This window comes from Sciurus vulgaris (assembly GCF_902686455.1).
Source record: "Sciurus vulgaris genome assembly, chromosome: 8".
Taxonomy (NCBI): domain Eukaryota; kingdom Metazoa; phylum Chordata; class Mammalia; order Rodentia; family Sciuridae; genus Sciurus; species Sciurus vulgaris.
Genome location: NC_136468.1, coordinates 54269935 through 54289084, shown reverse-complemented (window position 1 = coordinate 54289084; position 19150 = coordinate 54269935). Strand labels below are relative to the sequence as shown.

The following is a 19150-nucleotide window of genomic DNA, read 5'->3' as shown; positions in this document are numbered from 1 at the left end:
ATGTATGTTTACAAAAATAGTATGCCTCTACTTTATGTACAAACAGAGAAACAAGATGTATTCCATTTGTTTACAATAAATATGAATTTAAAAAAATAAATTATGAAAAAAACATTCTGAGAACTCAAATGCACTAAAAATTCATAACGATTCAAAGATGAAGTAAACACTTAAACAATTTTATCTCACATAGACCACAAATAATGTTATAATATGAAAATCCCAAATGATTTCTTTTCATAAGGAGGAGTAAAAATGTACCTTCTGATTCCCTTATCATAATGTACTTTTTCTTATTTTGTCATGTTCTAATTCTGCTCATAGGTATGAATATTAAAAATCAATTTATGTATTTCAAGGTGACAAGGCACAGTGGTATTACTATCTCATTCTTTTAAGTACATATAATTAAGCAACCAATTTCTTGTTAGAAACATAATGGAAACAAAAACCCATAAAACCAACATAAGTCCATTTTAATCTTAGAATTTGAGTTCTTTGAAATAATAATAAAAGTTTCTTCACAAGTATATTAAGTCATATAATTTCAATGGTGGAGTAATTTTCTAACATTCACATTATTATTGAAGAATATAAGTAGGGCATTCATAATGTATACTAATAAAAGTTGATTAACTAATCAGGGTCCAGTTGTCTGAATTTGTATTTAGGCATTTATCAAAGGTAGCTCAGATTCTTCTAGAGGATATTAAGAGCAGCAGCAAAAGCTTGCTTAACAACTTACCCCACGTTTTATCCTGCTAGGAGGTACTCTAGAATATCTTCAGACTACTGGATGGTTGCTACAGAAGCAGTATGTATTCACAGCTTGACTAATTGGCCTGACATTCCTAAAGTCTCCCTGGGCTGCTGGTCAGAATTCAAACCATCTTATGCTCTTGTTAAAAGTTGATTGTCATAACTGCATTATGGAAAGCACAAACCTGCAAACCACACTCCAAGCTCAGTTTAATTAAAAAGAAAAACTTTGCCAGTTATTTTCATTTATGATTTATCTCATTTAATATTCAAGTGCAAATTCAATTTATAGGTGAAAAAATTGAGGCTCAAAGGTTAAACAACTTTCTCAAACCACAGTTAACCAGCAGAAAATCTGAGCTATGAACATGAATTTTTTAGTGCAAAACCTAGAATTATTCTACTATGTGCAAGAAGGTTGCTTTAAGAAATGTTACTGCATAGCAATCATTTGCTTCCAGAGAAAAAGAAAACACAAACAAAAGACTTCACAACTCCTAAGTGAACAAGAATTAGTTGAAAATATTCAAGGGTAGAAAATGCTACCAGGCCTCAGTCAGGGATAGAAAATGGAATCAAGAGCTGAGGTGACTCTGTTCCTCTGTTGTTCTCAGATATGTCAGTCTCTGCTGCTTATGTCAACTTCATAATTTCCCACCTTTCAAATGGGCTTTCTCTGCTCCTGGTAAATAATAACTATCCTAGAACAAGAGGAGAAAAAGGGGGCTGGGTGAGGGAAAGAGGGAGAAGGTCACACTCTCTGTGGTCTACCCAGGTAGCTGTGGAAAGACATTCTGAGAAAGGTTCATGGGCAGCTTCTGTCAGCAGGGTCTCAGAATGGAGGTCAGGGGGGAATCATAGGTAGAGAAATGGTCTGCATTATTTAATACAAAGCCTTGCTTGTAACATACTCTCAAGCTTTGATAATTAAATTCCTTAATTGGTTTCTTCATGTTGGGTTAAGACTGTTACACACATAAATACACACACACACACATATATACTCTAACATATTTATCTCTACTCATCTACAATTACATTACAAATATGCACATGTAATGTTATTTATGCCAGCATTTTATTCCTCTTAATCAATTGGAAGTCATCTGCATGGCAATATTTTGGTGGCAATAGTTTTATTGTCATTTATAAATTTCGTATTTGTGCTTATACAACTATCATGACATTGATAGCAGCAGGAATAATCAGGTATTGCCAGAGATAAACAAAAAGGAGCTTTTGCTAACAGAATGCACCTATCTGTAACCTGTGGGTTTCCAAGTCTTCTGTCATTGTACAGTACCCTGAGTAAATTTCTTTAGCAAGAGGCACAGATGAGTGCTTCTCCAAAGAATTATCCCACAAAATTCTATTTTGGTACAAGAATACTCTTAGGGAAAAAAATCATATTCATTTCAAATCAGTATTACATTAAAGTCCTAAGCATTTTTTTTAGTTATAGAAATATTTGCTATTTGTGTAATAAGTCCCAAAGTGCAAATGTCAAATTGATAACTACCTCCCTTTAAGTGGTAAAAGGAATACAAGAACTGCAGTAAAAATAATCTCATTAAAGCAACATTGAATATATTGGTTGATACATATGGATGAAATCTGATTTTAAAAATTCAAGATAAGAATATTTTTTTGTCTCTCAGAGCCCATCACTCAGTTCCCCCATCCCTGAAAGTGCAGCCCAATAACTATATGACTAGTGTACCAACTTTTAAAAACTTCAAGTGTTTTCATTTGTGTGTGCATGTGTGTGCATGTTCTATGAGACAATGGAGAGTTATAATAGATTTTTTTGAAAAACTATACACCAAGAATGAGAGTAGAAGTGTAGTTCTGATTTCACCAGAGAGAATAGGAAAGATGTGAGCTCTGTCCTACTCTTGCCCTCTTATCAGTTACTGCCATGATTTTGAAAAAGTTCTCTGCTTGCTTCTCTGTCCTCACTGGGTTATTAGGCTGAAATGGCAATGTCTCCAGCTCTAGTTCTAATATTTGTTTGCTTTCTTAATATGTTAGAGGGTAGTCATTCTTATTAACAAAGAGTAAATTTTCAAAAGAGATGCTGATATTTGTTGAATGAGGGTGATGGGCAAATTGATTTCTTATACTATTCTCTTTACTTTTGTTAATGAACAATTTCAGAAAGAGAAAAAACTGTTATATGTTAGTTTATTTTAATAAGTCACTTTAATATCAAAGGTGATATAAACAATAGTGTACTGAGAAGTGTAACTTGCCAATTCCCTTGAGTGACTTCAGCTGAAATATCTTATCATTTTGTTATACATGCCATGTAAGATGCACTTATATCTGAGTTTAACGAACATACATTACAGAGATAAATGGTTCGTGAATTCACCATCATTTTGGGTTGTGTGTTATTGCTCTCTGAAGTCATTAGTTTGGAAAATTGAGACTTTACTGTAATTTGCAGTTTGCTAGCATGCCCTGACTGGGCAAAAAAGGAAGTGACCTGGATAAAGGCCAGATTTCAGAGCAAAATTTATGAATACGATGTGATTGATCCATGAAGTATATGAAGCACTTGACATGATCTGTGATCAACTGTAACAGTTTGACCATAGAAATACCAATGAAATAATAAAAGACATATTCTAGATTTTCTGTCTGCAGAGCTGAATTTCTTCTAGATATTAGAGCAATTATTTATCTAAACAAATGGTTATTGAGAAAACATTCCTTTCCAGAACTATACACATAGTCAACAGTCACTTGAAAGTCCTTAAAGTACAAGAGCCTTGTTCATTGTCTTTTGAAACTGAACAGAGTTGGTGGTCATCTCTTTACTAAAATTTTTGAATCTTTTTTTTCTGGTATTGGGGATTGAACTCAGGGGTGCTTTGTCACTGAGTTACATCCTCAGCCCTGTTTTTTTTTTTTTTTTTTGAATAGGGTCTTACCAAGTTGCTTAGGGCCTTCGTAAGTTTCTGAAACTGGCCTTGAACCCGCCATCCTCCTGTCTCAGCCTCCAGAGCTATTGGGATTACAGGTGTGCACCACCACTCTTGACAAAATTTTGGAAACTTAAAAGGGACTTTTACATTCCCAAATCTACTCTGAAAATTCAATACCAACAGCCAAACTATTGGAAATGTTGTCTACGCTTCCATTTTCTCTACCTATGCTTCCCCATTTAGTGCATCCTGTTTTTGCCTTTACTACCTTGAAGAGCTCTGCTCTTTCTAAGTTACCAATATTGTTCTTGTCATTAACCTCATTCTAGTCTCTTTTCCACTTGCCTTTGAGGCTGCAATTCCTTCCTGGGGAAATCTTTTCCTTTGTCTTTCCTGGCACCAACTCCATCGCTTTTCTCCTTGGCTTCTGAGCAATTAAAATTGAGTAATGTCTTCTTAGATTTCTTTCTAGGTCCTTCTTCTGCTGTTGGCATTTCTCAGGGTTTTGAACTAGATTTTTCCTGACTGCTCATTCTGTTTATTTGTGCTGAGTGATAGCACTCACTACTCCTGAATCCCCAGTCACCAATGATAAACTGATTTTCAGTTCTTCATCTCTATGTCAGGTTCATCTCCTAAGTTCCAAGGCAATATATTGAACCTTCTATTAGGTAATTTCACATTGATGTTTCTGGGACATCTCAAATTCTACAGGTTCAAAATAGAAAATCTCATCTCATTATTTCCTGCACAGCATCAACTGCCGCTTTTGTAGGTCCCTACCTCAGGGAATGTACACTTGCAGGGGTGTCATCTTTGGCTCATTCTCTTCTCCATACCCTCTACTTTCAAATGCCAAGATATCTGACATATCTCTTGATTCTTTCTGTCCACCTCTTCCTATTGCTCCTGTCTTTATAAGATATTATAAAGACTATGCATAGATTTCTATCATTTCTTTTCCTATAATAGCCTCTTACGTGGTGTACCTCTCCAGGCTAATTACCTAGTTCCTGTCCAATCTCTTCTCCACAATTGATAGTTGTCCTTCTATAATGTGTATTTAATCATGGCATTCCTCTGATTTAAATAAAACTGTGTTCCAGTTCTCTTGGAATAAAGTCACAGTATTTTATGCAGCTTTAAAGGTCTGTGTAACTGTATAATCTGGCCCCATGCCTAACTATCCAATCTCATCTTTCATAATTACTCTTTGCACTTCAGGTTCTGTCTTTGTAAAATTTTTCAGTTTGTCTAACACTACATGATTCTTCCTGCCTTTATGATTTAGGACACCCTTCTACTATACCTTTCTTCCCTTAGAGGACTCCCCTGATCCTTGAAACTGTGTAAAGTTGGGAAATAAATCACTTAAACTTGTATATCTGCTATGATATTTATTGTTCTTGTTTAATTTCCTTTTATGTGTTTGGAGTGGAAGGAAAAGAAACCGCATGCTCTTTAAGGTAGAAATTCTGCTTATTTTGCTCATGACTGCATGTATCCATGCTTAACAAGGTGCCTGGCAGTTTTCCAGTCTATACCTTCTGAGTAACTAAAGACAGAGTGACTAAATGTCTGACATGTTCTCCCGGAACCAATTAAAAGAAGTGGTGGGCAACCAATTATAATATAGTATCAAAGCCCACTTTTTCACTTACATTTTCATTGCAAGTGGAAAAGATGACATGTCAATGAATTTGGGGAGTGCCCACTGGAGCCTATTATGTGCTTGTGTATCCATTCATGTTCCCTAACACATGGGTTTTAAATATACTAGTGGGGATTGAACCCAGAGGTGCTTTTTACCACTGAGCTGCACCCCCGGCCCTTTTCATTTTTCGGTTTGAGAAAGGGTCTCACTAAGTTGCTGAGGCTGTCCTTGAACTTGTGATCCTACTACTTTAGCCTCCCGAATCTCTGGAATTACATGTGTCTGCTGCTACACCTGGATAATAAACAGTTCTTTTGAATTAAAGTTTTGAGTGACTTTTATTTGACTAAGGGAAAAAACTAGACTCAATAATTAATATTGATTTTATTTCTGACCCCACCAAATGCAGATATATGATCATGGGGAAATGTTGTAGTCGATATATCACACTCAGAGTAATCTTTGGGACAATTTTTCTTTTAGCTTATCTTATTTTAACTCATCAAATTGTTTTACTACAAGTTGTTTACTTATGTCAGAAAATGCATATTAGTACCTAGTGATTTCCACAAAGAATGAGATTTTTATATATGTGATTTATACCTCTACAATGATATTAATAATAGAAATAACATAATTTCAATTAATGACATTATATTCACATGTTTATATATAGAGGTATCACTAATAGAAATATCAAACAAAAATAGTTTCTTTAAATTCAGTGCTCCTTCTATGTTTCCTACCTCACTTTCCTATCTCAGGAATGGTACCATCTTATTGGATAAAAAAAGAGACACAATATATTTGACATCTTTTGAGGTGTTTAATCTATGTTTATTCACCTGCTGATTATCTCTCAAGTCGGCCTAACCCTTACACCAATTTCCACAGTCGTTAATTTAGTTCAGGCTCTGACCATCTTCTGTTAGAAAAGTTTAAATAACTTTCTAGGAACAAGTCAACACCAAGGCGTTCCTTGTCAGTCTATTCTCCACTCATTAGCAAAACAAATTGGATTATGCCCTTCATAATATCTTCAATGACTACCTATCGACCTTAAAAAAAGTGCTTCATCCTTCATTTTTTTTTAATTTCATGATACCACCAGGCTTACTATTCAGGTTTTATAAATTAACATACAAATTTCTACATTGCACTTTTCTATCCATCCATTTGCTAAAATAGAGGTGAGAAGGGTGGATTTTTTTTTTTTTTTTTTAGAAAAATGTTAGTATTGTCTAGAGGTACTCTGTGATAGAGAATGTTAGTCATTAAATCAGACTTTAGAATTCTAATTTTTAATAAGACATCTTAGTCCTGTCCATGTCTACATGGTTATCTAAACCAACATAATGATTCCTTTCAGACAGTTTTGGCTAAAATTTGAGAGGTTTCACTGACTTTATGGTCTTCATAGATTTTGCAGTGTAGGTGAGCAGAGACCTAAAAAGGAATAATTATTTGTTTATATACATATATATATACACACACACATGGGTAGTTAGTAATAGATACAGTACATAATTAAGATCATTCATCTCACTTACATATTTAGTTTTTCATTTTGATTTTGACTGGAGCAGAACTGTGGTCAAGAACTGTTGCTACACAGGATAAAAAGTGAAGAATCAAAGAATTAAAATATCCAGATATGTAGTTTTCATCTTTTATAAAAGAAACTTGTTATACAGTAGTCTAGTTTTCAAAATTCCAAAGATTAGCTGAACTGGGAAGAGGCACTGAGTGAGAAAGATTCTTTAGCAGGTCATTACAGTACAGTCAATTTTAGTAACATGCAAATATGTTTTAACATTCAGGAATTTCTTCTGCCATAAATCAAGCCTTTACCTTTACTATAATGTTTTAAAAATATTTTTAAAACAGTACTTAAAAAACATAAGGGAAAGTAGGGAGAAGAAGTGTAGAAGTTCATTGAATTAGACAAAGGGAAATGAATGGAAGGGAGGGGGAATGGAAATAGGAAACACAGTACAATGAATCAGACATAACTTTTATATGATCAAATATGAATGCATAACCAGTATAACTCCACATCATGTACAACCACAAGAATGTGATCAAAATTGTAATCGGTTGCACATCATGTATATATTATGTGTCAAAATTCGCCCTACTGTCATGTATATCTAAAGATAACAAATTTAAAAGATGGATCAATATTTTAAAATTCAATCAGATATTTGAACTATATAATTTAAGTAGTATCAAGTTTATACTTACAATGACTTAGGAAAGATAGAAGGTAAATATTTCTCTTATCAAATGAATGAATATTAGTCATATCATACACATATCTCAAAAGCAGATAAGCATAATTACTGAAATAAGGATTTAAAAAAATACAAACAAAATGTATTTACTGTGGAATAAAGATTCCTTACAATGACTTGCTCACATACTCCAACAGGAAAGAGTATTTTAATTCAATAAAATGGGAATATGTGACTGTACTTGGATTTTAGTTCAGTGAATAGTAATATATAAATATAAAAGTTCAACAGAATCACTTGCACTATACATTCTTGGTATGTTTCCACTTTAGAGTACAAGTTATCATGTGGATAAAACTGGGAATTTTAGATACTGATAAGAGCAAAGTTAACCTTGTGGGAAAATTCTTACAGAATTTAGATGTGGAGGTGGAGATGCTTATGAGCATCCAGTGGTACTCCTTGGGAAGACACTACATGAAGACTAGACAAAGAGGGGACCTGTGTGGTAATGAGGAAAATACTCAGCATTAAATGCAGACGCTCACTATGAAAAGAAAGTCCCATATCTAGTATTCTGGGCTACCCTCTCCAATTTTCCTCTTCATGGAAAGGAGCAACTCCAGTCTTCTTGCTATCCTTCATGCATACCAAGGTGCTCCTATCCTGTGTTTTTGAATTTCCTCTTCTCCCAGAATATAATGACCTTTGCCATCCCATCTTGATATGAATGGCATCTCTTCTCATTCCAGTCTCAGTTTGGAGACCACTTAATTCCTTTAAAAGAAGTCTTCCCTGACTACCAAATGATGAAAAATGGACTCTTCAGTCACTGTCACTATTATGACTTTTATTTCCCCCACAACACATAAAAGTGTATGAAATAAACTCCACTATCTATTTATTTATAGTTCTTTTTTCTAGATGACATGCTTGTTGAAAACACCAGCCTTGTCTTTTTATGCCATGGTGTTCAGGGACTAAATTAGTGAGGACTACAAAATATTTGTATGAAAATATTTGTTAAACTAATAAATGAAAATGTAAATAAGCATTTGAAGTTATTAGCTCTTAGGTGGGAATTGGGGTCATGGCATGAACTGGATCGGAGTAAAGAACAAATAACCATAGTGAGCAGACAGAAAAGAATTCCTTGACAACACTATTATCCCCTTCATTATCCTCTATGGGGATAGAAACTGATCCTTTTGACTAAAAATTACAGGTGAACCAATTATGTAAATATTCATATTCAGTTCAAAATGGATCCTCATTTTGTTCTAACTTCATAACTACTTGTGATTAAATCAAATATATTAAGAAAACCCCTTTTTAAAGTTCATGTCTGCATAGGAACATACCAGCAAGAGTATTCAGGATGGATCTAGAGTCCAACCATTGTTACAAATTACCAATGAAATTAATGATCTAATAAAAAGGATTGAATTTGTTCTTTCAAAAAAGTGAGAAAACAGAAAGGTATTATTTCTTTATATAGCGACTCAACATTGGGTCAGTAAATACAAAATTTTTCTTGGATATTAAAAAGTCCATTATAGAATTAGAATTCTAAAATAATGAGAAAAGTGAGTTGAAAAATAATTTGCTTTGCATAGTTTACCTGTAAAGGAATCAGAATTTGTGTAATTAATACAGTGAGGTGAAATAGGGGCTACAGTTATCAACACTTGCTTTTGCTTTTGGCAAAATACCTTAATATCTTTAGGTCTTATATACTTTTATTTGCAGAACTAGGAGAATAACAGGTATTCAAAAGGAGCTGTTTTAGTTCTATCTATATTCTTTAAAAATATCTGCACTGTGTTTATTATATAACTCTATGGGCAGGTAATCTGGAAATTTAAATAATTGACCACAAGAGGGAGAACTCTAATTCTACATTAAATCATTTAATACAATGAAATACTCTGAAAGTATCTTGCTATGTAAAGTAGGTGAAAGGTTGTCTTATTCCTACTTCCTCAGGGAAGCTGAGGTATTCCACTGATAGAGATAGGTTTTAACTTAATCGAAATGTGGTTTTGTGTTACTAAAGTTATAAGAAAGTTACTGTATGTCAAAAGTGGGATTAAATAATAATTCTCCATTAAGAAATATAGATGTTTCTTCTAGAAATAAGGAGACAGTAGACTTTAGAATTCACCCTGGGAGAGTTTTCAAATACTATTTTCGTTATTCTTCAATAAAAACCTTCCTAAAAGTCATTAGTTAGCTCTGAAGTAAGCGTACATCAACAGGGCAGTCTACTACAAAGCATCTACAAAAAAATCAAAAGGATTAGGGTGGTGCTGGCCACAATGCTTGAATTTTCTGTGTTCCCGAACACATATGAGTATATATCATAGTTCATTTTTGTCTGAGTATTGAATACTGTATGTTCACAGTGTTAAATAATTTTCTCTTTGGGTTAAGTTCTGTACTCCAGTATTAAAGTTTCATTGTAAAGAAAGTATAAATTTAGTTGAGTTGAAAAATTACCTTATGAGTTTTCCTAAGGTTTAATGATTTATATTTGGAGGATTTATCAGACTAAGTTATATTTGTATGGTCCAAATGTAAGATTCTGATTTTTATTGAATATACTCAAAGTGTACACAGCTGTATGAGTCCCCTTTGCACATTATTGTTGTAAGCTTTATAAGTATCTCAATGATACACCTGCTACAGAAAACAATTTGTACTTCCCCTTAGAGGCAGGATGTTATGATTTAGACTTAGAATGTCTCCCAAAATCTCTAAAGACCAAAGGCATGTTTGCCAATGCAGGATGTTTAAAGTGGGTCCTTTAGGACTATTGAATCATTGGGACTTGAACCACAATATTGGATTATCTATTTGATAGATTATTGGGAGTTGGCAGATATTGTAGAAGGTGGGTCCTACTTGGAGAAATCAGATCACTGGGGGCATCCTGAGGAATGGTGTCTTTTGTATTCAGCCCCTTCTAAATTCCCTCTTCCTGCTTCTTGGCTGCCATTAGCTGAAAGACTTTTCTTTGCCACTTCCTTCCATTATGCCATCCTACCTCATTTAAGGTTCAGTGTAATGGAGTCAACCAACTATGGGCAAAACCTCTGTAACTGTGAGCCAAAATAAAACTTCAACCTGTTTATGTCAGGTATTTTGGTCACAGTTATGAAAGGTGACTAAAATGGTATCACACTCTTTAATATATTCAATGACAGGAGATCTTTCTTTGAGAATGAGTGTAATATTTATAAACACATTTCTACAAATGAAAGATTGTTAGTTACTAATAAAATTGGAACATATATTAGTTGATGACTAAAAATTAGATGTAACTAAAATATTTAAACTCTCTTTGTTTGTAAACTTCCTTAATTCAGCTTCCATAAAAGAACCACAAAATGTTTTTTGGCATGGGTTTATCACTGGGTTACACGAAAATCCTCCTAAAAGTGACAATAATAAAGGGTAATTTTCATTTGAATAAATTCATTCTAGTATGTTCACAAAATAAATGCATAACTAATCATGTTCATAGACTTGTAGTTTGTTCTGAACTCAGTGGGAAAAACTCATTTCTAACTCCAAATAGCATTAGCTGGCCTGATTTGAAATCCAGGGTTAACTGGAAGGCCAGAGTCTGGAATCACCCAGAGTCTTACATGTCTAATGAATAACATTGGCTATATAATGGGACCTATCTAGGAATGTCAGTTAAAAACTGCTTAGATTGCTCACAGCATAGTGTTCAGGGTCTAAAAGCTCCTGAGCAAAACAAAGTGCAATGGCATTTTCATGACTCAGCCTTGAAGGTCACGTGGAAAACTCCTGAGGTACTTCATTGGTCAAGGCAGTCAAAAAGTCAACCTGATTTCAAGGAAAGGGATTTAGAAGCCACCACATAAAAGGAGATGGGAAGAATGTGAAGGTTACATTGTAAAAGGAACATGAAGGATTGGATATATTGGAGTATACTATACAATGTACCAAAATTCATATGTATTAATGCAGAATTTTTATCCATAAACTATATTTTTGTTCAGTAGCTAACTTTAGAGAATCTGCTTCCAAACAAAATTCACCCAAAGAAATTCTATCTGATCTGACATTTATTCATTTCCGATAAAAATTGCTTCATAGGAAATAAATTGAAAAGATAACCAATTTGTTTATCTTACATAGAACCGTTTAGAAATACAGTTTTAAAGTGGGCAGGAATAATGTCTTCTGTATATCCTGCCCTTACCCAGTGCATGGAAATGTCATATAGAAAGAAGGGGGCTCAATAAATAATGTTACATAAAGGAATATAAAGCTATCTGATGATGTGTTTTCTAGACATTTCAAAAAACTATTGTGTTCTTTAGCCTTATAATGATCCCAATATTATTGTTATATATGTAGGCCAGAATATGTGAACTTTGGAACTATTTTCAAAGATTAGACTTTGTTTTCAGAATGCAGAAATCACATAGTGATTACTGTCTTGCTTGTGCTCAGAAAGCCCTAATACTCCTACAGTAATAATCATATCATATATCATATCATATCAGAATTAACTTCACATATTCTTGCCTCTAACTTTAGGTTGCAGGCAACTCAAGGGTTGGATTGTTCCTCTATATGTTCTATCGCCTGAGCACTGTACTTCTGCTACATGGTAAAGGTTGTTCATTAACTTTTGAGATAATTAATAAGAATCTGAATTGTCTTTTTCATTCTTACTTTTAAAAAATTCTAGTTCCACAAAAATGATAGAACTTATGAAACCCATTTGCCTAAAAATAATGTATTTAACTTGATATCAGAACAAATACATTTTTGTTTAGCTCAACATTCTCTGTAAAGATCAACATATTACCTCTGTGTATACTGCAATGTGTTTTTTAAAATAGAGAAAAGTAACTATTGAAATAGTTTTCCCTTTATTTAAAGTAGCTGAACTTCCTTAAGAGATCAGATCATATCATCTCTCAGCCCTAGAAACGGGAAGGAGCAGGCCAGACCACCTCAGAATCCATTGTGATGTGTACTGGTTTATTATACATGTTCATGAATGTTACCGGGTCCATAAATTGTTCACATTTCAACAGGTACTTTATGATTTGTTCTGGAAGGAGTAAGTCAGGTGCAACTTGGTGCAAATTATCACCTGGTCCCTTAGCACCTGCTTTCACAGTCTTAAAAAGGTGAAGTGCTAGTTTATGAGTCTGGGTGAGAAAATCTGTGATGATCTCATTTAGGGACTGAGACTGTGTCACATCATCAAGATACATAACTGGCACTCTGATGACCGAAACATGCCATTGCATGAAGAGCCTCGTTGGGATGTTATGAGAAATGACAATAATTTTCATGTTGTGGACCAAATATTCTGTTTCTTTTCTTTCATGGTCTAGATAATCTAAGAGAATTTGGTAGAGAGTACCACTGGAAGACTCCAGGATATGCAGAATGGAAGTGGGGTAGACGAGCAACAATCCTGTCACTGCTTCTCCTAGGTGACGCTTTAAAATTGACTGAAATACTTGTTCGTAGTATTCAGCAATTTCCTTTTTCTCCAGGTTTGCTTGTGTGTTGGCCACAAGAAACATCCTATGGAGGAGAAATTTCTTTAGCTGTATTCTTTGTTTCTCTTCCTGAAGGTGCAAATAATTGCTGCGGGGTACTTGTGGCATTAGAAGAGATTGCAGTGGTAAAGTCCTTTTGCTGCTCTTCGGATTATGGCCTGTGCTGGCCATGATGAATTCTATTTATTCTTCTAGATGATTTCAAATTTTAATTTATCACAGTAGTTACCTCATCAGGATACATCTTTAGTGATGAACTCTTGTTTTTATTTCTTCTGACAAAAATAAAAAAAGAGTAACAGTTTTTCAAATGTTACTGGATAGAAAAATTCCTTCCCAGTGCCATCAATTAAGAATGTCTTTGAAATGAAAGAAATGTCAAAATGAGACTTACACTTTAGAGACTGGTTTTAAGTTTGCAATGAAATAGCTATTATATATCCTAAGAAGAAAATTTTACAAATGTAATGGTGATTACACATTGTGGGTTTTTTTTTTTTTTTTTTTTTTTTTGGTCAATTAAAAAAATGGTATACTTATAATAATTCTTCCAATTTTTTTATAAATTTAACAAAAGAAAATCTGGAGCATCTAAGTCCAAGTTAACTTATTTAACATTTACTGGGGACACTAAAAGTTAAGTGTTGCTTGGATAAAAATGATACACTTTTCAAGTAATGAGTGTTGATACTGTTTCTTCTCCTAACAATAAAACTACTCTTCTTTGTTGTCATTCTTAAGGTTTAAATAAAATTATTTTGCTACTTTAACTTAACCCCAGAAATTCCCTGCTCCCCAAGGTAAACTTAATATTTCTTTCTTCTTTCAAGTGCTCTGGCACCTACCTGCCCCAGATCCTGCTGGCTTGTCCTCCATCATGCTACCAACTGCCAGTTCTCTGGTGCTCTCAGCTGTCCTGGGTTCTGACTTCCACAGGGCATTAATGAGTCGGAATGCCAGAGGAATTAAAGGGCCATAGTGCACTGCGAGTCCCATTTCACTATTTAATCATAGTATGCCAACCAACACCTGGATGTCACTGTAGGGGAACTGAGGGCTTCTTTGTCCAAATGACTTTTGTTAGCCAGGTGCATTTGTAAGTCAGAGATGGTAGACCTGACTTTTTCTTCTTTTTCATTTTGGTAAATAAAAATATGGTTGTAGAGTTTATCTGTTGTACTAATTAAATACTAAAATAACACATATCTGCATCTCTGTGATGGTGAATCTGTTAGAAGAAAGTTCAACAATGCATTTGGGTTCCTTAATTTAATGTGAATTTAAGTGAATTTTTAGAATAAAAATTAATTATATCATCTCTAAACATTATATTCACACAACCTCTAAATAACAACTTCAAAGCAACAAGGTTAGAAATCACTCTTAATTAAAAAAATTAAAACTTAGAGTGCTTTTTTTCTCATGAGCCTGTGTTATCCAAACTAATGATTAGATTTTAATAATGTACAGTGATAAATTATTCCCAAAAGTGGAGGCTGAGAGTGATTTAATATTCTTTAATTGTGTAATACATAAAAATCAACTATAATTCCTCACTTCATCATTTCCTGAAACAACACAATCTTTCCTAAGTTGTTAACCTTGTCACTGCCTAGTGTTGGGATTGTTGTCATTCTCAGTCTTTCAGCTTTACAAAATGCTCCCCTGTTGATCACAATCTCTATTATGATCTTCTCTCTCATGACACTGTAACTGCCCTAAATATCGGTGTAGCCCTATTCCTTTTCACATCTAGCTGTGGGCAATACTGAGAATCTGTACTCATAAGTATATTCCACTCTACTTCCTTGCTCTTAGTTCGGCATCATTGATACTTCCTTTTGTAAGGGTATTTGGGTAGTTCTTGTTGCCACTCTTGCCTCTAGGTTTCATGATCCACAATGTTGATTGACCACTGAGCTTTCCTACTGAGCTCAGCTGTGGATTGAGAATCTTCAATCATTCAAGGCAGACATAACTAGTTGGTTGGGGTTGACAAAGACAGAAAACTGAGCCTATTCCAGAATCTTCTATTTATAGAAGACTCCTAAATTATCTTGTCACTTATTTCTTCTATTTTTAACTCTTCTTTTCTTAGGATCTAACTCTATTCTTTTGAATTTAAAATTCCAATATTCTATTATTTTCCTTATTAATTGTTTCCTTTTACAAATACCCTAGTAGTATCCGGATTAACTTTCTTTTCCCCCTCTTAGTGTTCAGGACAAAATCCTTGGCCTGTTCTTCTCATGTTTCCTAAAAGTTATCCCCAAGATCATTCTCTTTGAAATGCATTTTGGATTCTGGATTTTCATACCTCCATCATAGTCCCAGCTCTTCATTTGAATCATCATAAAATTTTTCTACCCTCAATATTTCTCTACCCTCCTCCCAAATTCAGCCAAAAGTATGAAACTCATTTGCTTGATAAAGAAAAGTATCTACTTCCCCTCCATAGAATGGCAAAGGAATCCACACACTTCAAACTGATGCTGATCAAAGTCAGCAGAAACATTTACAGGACATTGTTCCCCAAAGTCCACTTTTGGATGCACAAACTCAAATCAATCCTTCGAATATAGGTAAGATTCTTCCTTGTTATGAGATGATTCTTTATACATAGTACAATTTCCTTTCAAACTTAGCCAAGGGCTATCCTTCAAGATAAGGTTGACTACAGTATGTACTGTTCTGCCTCAAATTTCTGTTGACTTCATTTGTATATTTTTTCTGATTATACTCATATTCCAAAAAGGTTAAATGAGAATGGATACATCTTTATTTTATTTTTCCAACATATTTTCCCATTTCTCCATGCATTCTTTTGTTGTTTGGTTATTTTCTTCACAATTGCCAAATGGATATCTGAAAGGTTGAAGTGGCTCTTCCCTTGTATTCTTGGCTTTAATCAGTCACACTACCAAGTGTCAAGAGTAAAGTTTGTGACCAGATAAGAATAGAAATAATGGTGGGTGTAGTGGCACACACCTGTAATTTTGGCAACTCAGGAGGCTGAAGCAGGAGGATACCAAGTTTAAGGCCATCCTCAGCAACTTAAAAAGACCTTGTCTCAAAATAAAAAATAAAGGCTGGGAATGTAACTCAGTGGTAAAGCATTCCTGGGTTCAAACCCAGTACCCCCTCAAAAGAAAAAGAAATAACATTCAGTTATAACAAAAACTATCCAAAAAAATCCAAAAAACCATTTGGATTGTTTTTGACTAATTGGCACATATAACTAAAGTTGCACATTCTTCTTTCAACTGTCTAGATGGTATTTGAGTTCTCAGGTACAACAGTTCTTGGGTTTTATATATTAAGGGCCATTTACTTACACTTAGAAGGTGACTCAGATAGAACTCTTCTATCTATTGATCTGGATAAAGAGGCATTTATGTTATTTCCCCATAGTGATTTGTTAAGAGTAGCTATACAAGTTCAAGTTTAAACCTCTTATAAGTCACAGAAATGAATAGGAACTTATGATGCTGACCCTTTTTCAATCATTCACCTATCCTCCTTGTTACTCGACTTATTTCACACTCATAAACAGAATATACTTGCCAAACAGTGTACTTTACTGTTCCCTACGTATTTTTATTGTTTTGTTGTCCAGAATCAAATGTTCCTGGATAAATAAATTCTCAATGTTCTTTTGTCATTGTAAACCAGACAGGACAGTTAGAAAGGATTAAAATTAAAGTGACCAAATGCCAGTTGATAAGTATCACCATGTAGCATGCACTAGATAGTTTCATATGCACTAAGTCAATCTTCCCAACAACCCTATAAGGTAAAAGGATATTTGTTCACAATTTATAAAGGAGGAAACTAACTTATGGAGTAATTTAGTACTTTGTATACAATTCAAATTTGCTCTCATCAGCCTTTCTAGTCTGTTTGCCTGAGTAAAATGGGAGAAAATGATCCTCTTTGCCTACCCATGATGACAGGGTTATCCATCCCTCATCTATTGCATGATCATTCCACTGAATGCGGTGGATAGTTAAAGTTTGAATAAAGTAAATTTAAAGGAATACTCCTACATCATTTCTGTGATCCAACCAAATCCATCTACTGTCATTAGCTACTCATTGATCTCAGACTTATTGGTGTGCCAGGTAATATCGTCACTATAAAATGCAAACATGAAAACATTGGGTTCCTAAATTCAGGAGCTAAGAGTTAGATAGAGGTGATGAAATAGCCAGAAATCAGATTCTCTTGAAAGAGTGCAGGAAAAAATTAGATACCATTTAAATGATGTTCATTGCTTTAGAAATATTAAGGTGGAAGCAGAAGCTGGGTTTCTAGGGAAGCTTAGGGAAAGAGCTCTCAAAGGAGGATGGCCTTCAGAGGAATGGGGCTGGGGTGTGGCTTTGTGAAAGCTTTCTGAATTCATTCCTTTGGACTGTCAGGTTGTAGCATACTGAACTTGTTTCCACCTAGAATACTGGATGCACTTTAATGTTTCACCTGTGCTTATGCACTAGAGAAACAGAACACCCTATATCACTTCCTTTAACTTCATTCTGTGTTTCAACAGATCTAAATGATCAGCCTAAGAGAATTTATGGTTCATGTAAATGACTATTTGAATAGAGTCTTTCACATACAATAAACTGAAGTAGACAAAATATACTTGACTTAGCAAAGCGTACCAGGGTGAAATGGTTACCATATTGGTTAAATATCACTAGATATTTAAAGATTTATCATTAAAGAAAGATAGATTACTTTCTTTAGCACTGACTCTCTTTACCAGAAGTGTCATGGAACAGTGTTTGGTAATTACTTGTCAACGATAACACAAGTTAGGAACACTTATTAAAATAAGTATTCAATGATTCTTTAAATATTTAATACGTATCTGCTATTTGTATAAAATGTGCTAACCACCGGAGACATTCTTGTAACTCAGATCTTGGATTTGTACATTACAACTTCAATTCTGGTAGTGGATTTGAGTTTCCCATGACTACGTTCAGTATAGACTGAAGAGAAATACCATAGTAAAGATCAAAGCAACCAATACTGATAGCACCATGATGGAATAATTAAACCTGACTGGAAAGATGAACATTAAACTAGGCATTAAAACCCAAATAAGGAGGAGGAGAATGATGTGTGTTTTTGGGTGGGGGCAACGATGGAGATCAGGGAAGCCCAGAAGCAGACATTGAAGCATGAAGATTGGAAGGCAATATGTCACAAAGCTGGGGACTGTGGCACTTGACTGAGAAAATGACAATAATCTGTTTTGGCTACAGCAATAATTCTCAAGTCAGAGATTCTTCAGACTTGTCAAACTGCAGATTCCCTCTAGCCTAAAAATGTCTGAATTTAGTAAACTTAAAGTGAGGTCCATTTTATAGCTTGAATCTGAAATATGCCTCAAAAACTCATGTGTTAAAGGATCGTTCCCAGTTCCTGATGTTACTGGAAGATAGTGGGACCTTAAAGAGGTGGGGCCTATGGGAGGTTCTGGTCATGGGGGCATGGCCTTGAGGAGGATATTAGATCCTAGCCTCTCTGCTACTTCTCTTTACTTCCTGACTACCATGAGGTACAGCTTACTCCCTCATGTGCCGCCTCATAAGCACCAGAGCAATTTGACCAATCGACCATTAAGAGAAACTTCCAAAACTGCAAGTCAAAATAAACCTTTTCCTTATAAGGTGATTATCTTGATTGTTTTGTGACAGTAATAGAAAGCTAACAGTCATGAATTTGCATATGTGACAACTATTCTTCCATCTCCCAACCTATCTCACTTTAAGGAAGAAGAGATTAACTTTTAGTGATCTAAACCCAGCCTGTCTATTAGCATCATCTGGTGGAGAGTCTTTCAAAAAAGTGGGTTCCTAGTTTTATTTAATTAGCCTGGAATGGAACCCTAGGGCATAAATTTGTTAAGACTTCTCCAGGTGATTCTAAGTGTATCCAAGGATAGAACTACCAGTCTAGGCTACAGGTTAAGTGAGGGGAGAAATGGAAAAGGGAAAAAAAAAGCAA

General features: G+C 34.5%; 2 protein-coding genes across 2 annotated transcripts in view; one reads left to right on the top strand and one right to left on the bottom strand.

Annotated features, from left to right (window-relative positions):
• Positions 1-19150, top strand: part of ZNF804B (zinc finger protein 804B) — a gene marked incomplete at its 3' end in the record, with an annotated part of 529013 nt that overhangs the window by 17684 nt on the left and 492179 nt on the right. The window lies entirely within an intron of this gene.
• Positions 12195-13306, bottom strand: TEX47 (testis expressed 47; the record flags this gene model as incomplete). The annotated part of the gene is made up of 1 exon (XM_079150834.1): positions 12195-13306. One exon carries the CDS (start codon positions 13304-13306, stop codon positions 12545-12547), a length of 762 nt encoding a protein of 253 aa, XP_079006960.1. The 3' UTR covers positions 12195-12544.